Below are 2696 nucleotides of genomic sequence, written 5' to 3'. Positions count from 1 at the left end.
TTCACTCACAGACTCAATGGCTTCCAGATCAGAGGAGGATCTCTGCTGTCCGGTCTGTAAGGAGGTCTTCAGAGATCCTGTTATTCTGTCATGTAGCCACAGCTTCTGTAAAGACTGTATGAAGAGATGGTGGAGAGAGAGACCAACATGCGAGTGTCCACTTTGTAAGAAAATATCAGAGTATGATCCACTTTTAAACCTGGACTTACAGAACCTGTGTGAGTCGTTCTTACAGGAGAGAGATCAGAGAGCTTCAGAGGCTCTCTGCAGTCTGCACTCTGAGAAACTCAAACTCTTCTGTCTGGACCATCAGCAGCCAGTGTGTGTCATCTGCAGAGACTCAGAAAAACATGCCAACCACAGATGCAGACCCATCGATGAAGCTGCACAACAACACAAGAAGGAACTTCAGGAAACTCTGGAGCCCTTAAAGAAGAAGTTAAAGGTTTGTGAAAAGGATGAACTGAAGTTTTATCAAACAGTAAAACACATTAAGGTCCAGGCCCGACACACAGAGAGGCAGATTAAGGAGCAGTTTAAGAAGCTTCAGCAGTTTCTAGCAGAGGAAGAGGAGGCCAGGCTGGCTGCACTGAGGGAGGAAGAGGAGCAGAAGAGTGTGATGATGAAGGAGAAGATGGAGGCTCTGAGCAGAGAGATAGCAGCTCTTTCAGACACAGTCAGAGCCACAGAGGAGGAGCTGAGAGCTGAAGACGTCTCATTCCTGCACAACTACAAGGCTGCAGTGGAAAGAGTCCAGCGCTGCCCCCTGCTGGATGATCCACAGCTGCCCTCAGGAGCTCTGATAGACCAGGCCAAACACCTGGGCAACCTGACCTTCAACATCTGGAACAACATGAAGGCCATGGTCTCCTACACTCCTCTCATTCTGGACCCAAACACTGCTGATCCAAACCTCATCCTGTCTGAAGATCTGACCAGTGTGAGATATGGAGGAGAGAGGCAGCAGCTTCCTGATAATCCAGAGAGGATTGATTATTCCTGTTGTGTCCTGGGCTCTGAGGGCTTTAACTCAGGGACTCACAGCTGGGATGTCGAAGTTGGTGATAATACAGGGTGGGGACTGGGGGTGTTGGCAGAGTCTGTGCAGAGAAAGGGAAGTGTACGGTCTGGATTATGGGGAATAGGGTTCTATGAAGGTAAATACTCATCATTTTCACCATCAGCTCCACCCACTGTTCTCTCAGTAGAGAAGAAGCTCCAGAGGATCAGAGTGAATCTGGACTGGAACAGAGAAAAGCTGTCGTTCTCTGATCCTGATACTAACACACACATACACACCTTCATACACACTTTCACTCACAGGATGTTTCCATATATTTGGTCATGTAAATTGAACGTGTGTCCGTTGAAGGTGTCAGTGTCAGTGGAGCAGATCAGTTGAGGATGATTATATTTCTAATGTTGTTTCCTGTCAGTGAATTAAAGTTTTTAAACTGAAACTTGGTTTCTTTCTGTTCCCAAAGCTTCACAGACAAGTGTAATAATCACAAAAAAAAAGTGTCATAATTCAGCCACATGATGTGTCAGATGACATGGAGTAGAGAGTTTGAAGTTCTCTTTGGTCACCCTTGTTATTACACCTGAGACTGAGTAATAGCCTCAACATCCAGTGTTATAAGAGATTTATAGTGCTAAAGCTAAAGCACTCTTTTCTTTGTATACTTTGGCTAATAGTAGCCTTACTTAAAAATTTATAAATACAATATGAGAATATAATGGTAAATTATATAATGGTAAGTCTAATAATAACCCTTTCACTATAATGCCTGGGTAGTGTTAAATCCTCCCAATTCTTTCGATCTTTGGGCTGAAGGAAGGACAATACTCGGTGTATAAATGTCATGGTCCTGGGTCGTGTGACCCAGTGTGTTATGTTTAGCCTATTTTGATGTTTATTGTTTGTTTAGGTTCTTTAAGGTAGTCCAGTCCTTTTGTAATTATGTTACCCTTGTATCAAGCCTCCCTTGCCCTTCGTGTGTTTATGTCTGTGTGTCTTGTATTGTCAAGTTCATGCTGTCGCGTCTGTCACCTCCCCCTGTACTACGTCTCCCCGGCTCATGTCTTGTTTCCTGTTTTACTCTGAAGGCTCATGTTCCCGTCTTATGTCTGTGTTTCTAGCTTTGTTCCTCCTGTCTCATCAGGTCTTATACCTCCCAGCTGTGTTCCCCTTCTGTCTCTAATTTCTTGATGACTGCCTCAGTGTATTTAAGCCCAGTGTGTCTTTGTGTCAGTGTCAGATCGTCTGTTATCCTCACCTCATATTTTCTCTTATTGTGACACTATGTTTATAGTTTTTTCCATAGTTCCTTCACAGAGTGCCTTAGCCTTTTAGTTTACACAGTGTTCTCTGTCTTCTTAGTTTTCCCAGTTTCAGTGTCCCCTAGTGTTTTTGTTATGCCTGCAGCCACAATAAAGGCTTGCCTTATTTTTGAAACCTAGTTCTGTCTGCTCTTGGGTCTACCTCATTCTTCACGCCGGCGCGCCCCGCCGTGACAATAAACGCTCAATCAACAATTACTTTATTACATACAATTCAACACTTTTGAGCATGAACCATCTGGATGGGGAGACATGCATGAAGAGGGTCACAGCAAATCTCAAAATGGTGGAGGGTTACTCAAACTCTTATAGCCTCTGATGGCCCCCACCTAGTCGTAAAAACCTAAACATTCACA

General features: G+C 44.1%; 1 protein-coding gene across 1 annotated transcript; it reads left to right on the top strand.

Moving 5' to 3' along the window:
* On the top strand, positions 1–1402 carry LOC309703569 (nuclear factor 7, ovary-like; the record flags this gene model as incomplete). Its single annotated transcript, XM_082528482.1, has 1 exon — positions 1–1402. Exon 1 carries the CDS (start codon positions 17–19, stop codon positions 1400–1402), a length of 1386 nt encoding a protein of 461 aa, XP_082384608.1. The 5' UTR covers positions 1–16.
* Positions 1403–2696: the final 1294 nt, after the last annotated feature.

Source organism: Aulonocara stuartgranti, assembly GCF_965226115.1.
Source record: "Aulonocara stuartgranti genome assembly, chromosome: 3".
Classification (NCBI taxonomy): domain Eukaryota; kingdom Metazoa; phylum Chordata; class Actinopteri; order Cichliformes; family Cichlidae; genus Aulonocara; species Aulonocara stuartgranti.
This window is presented reverse-complemented; position numbering and strand designations above follow the sequence as displayed.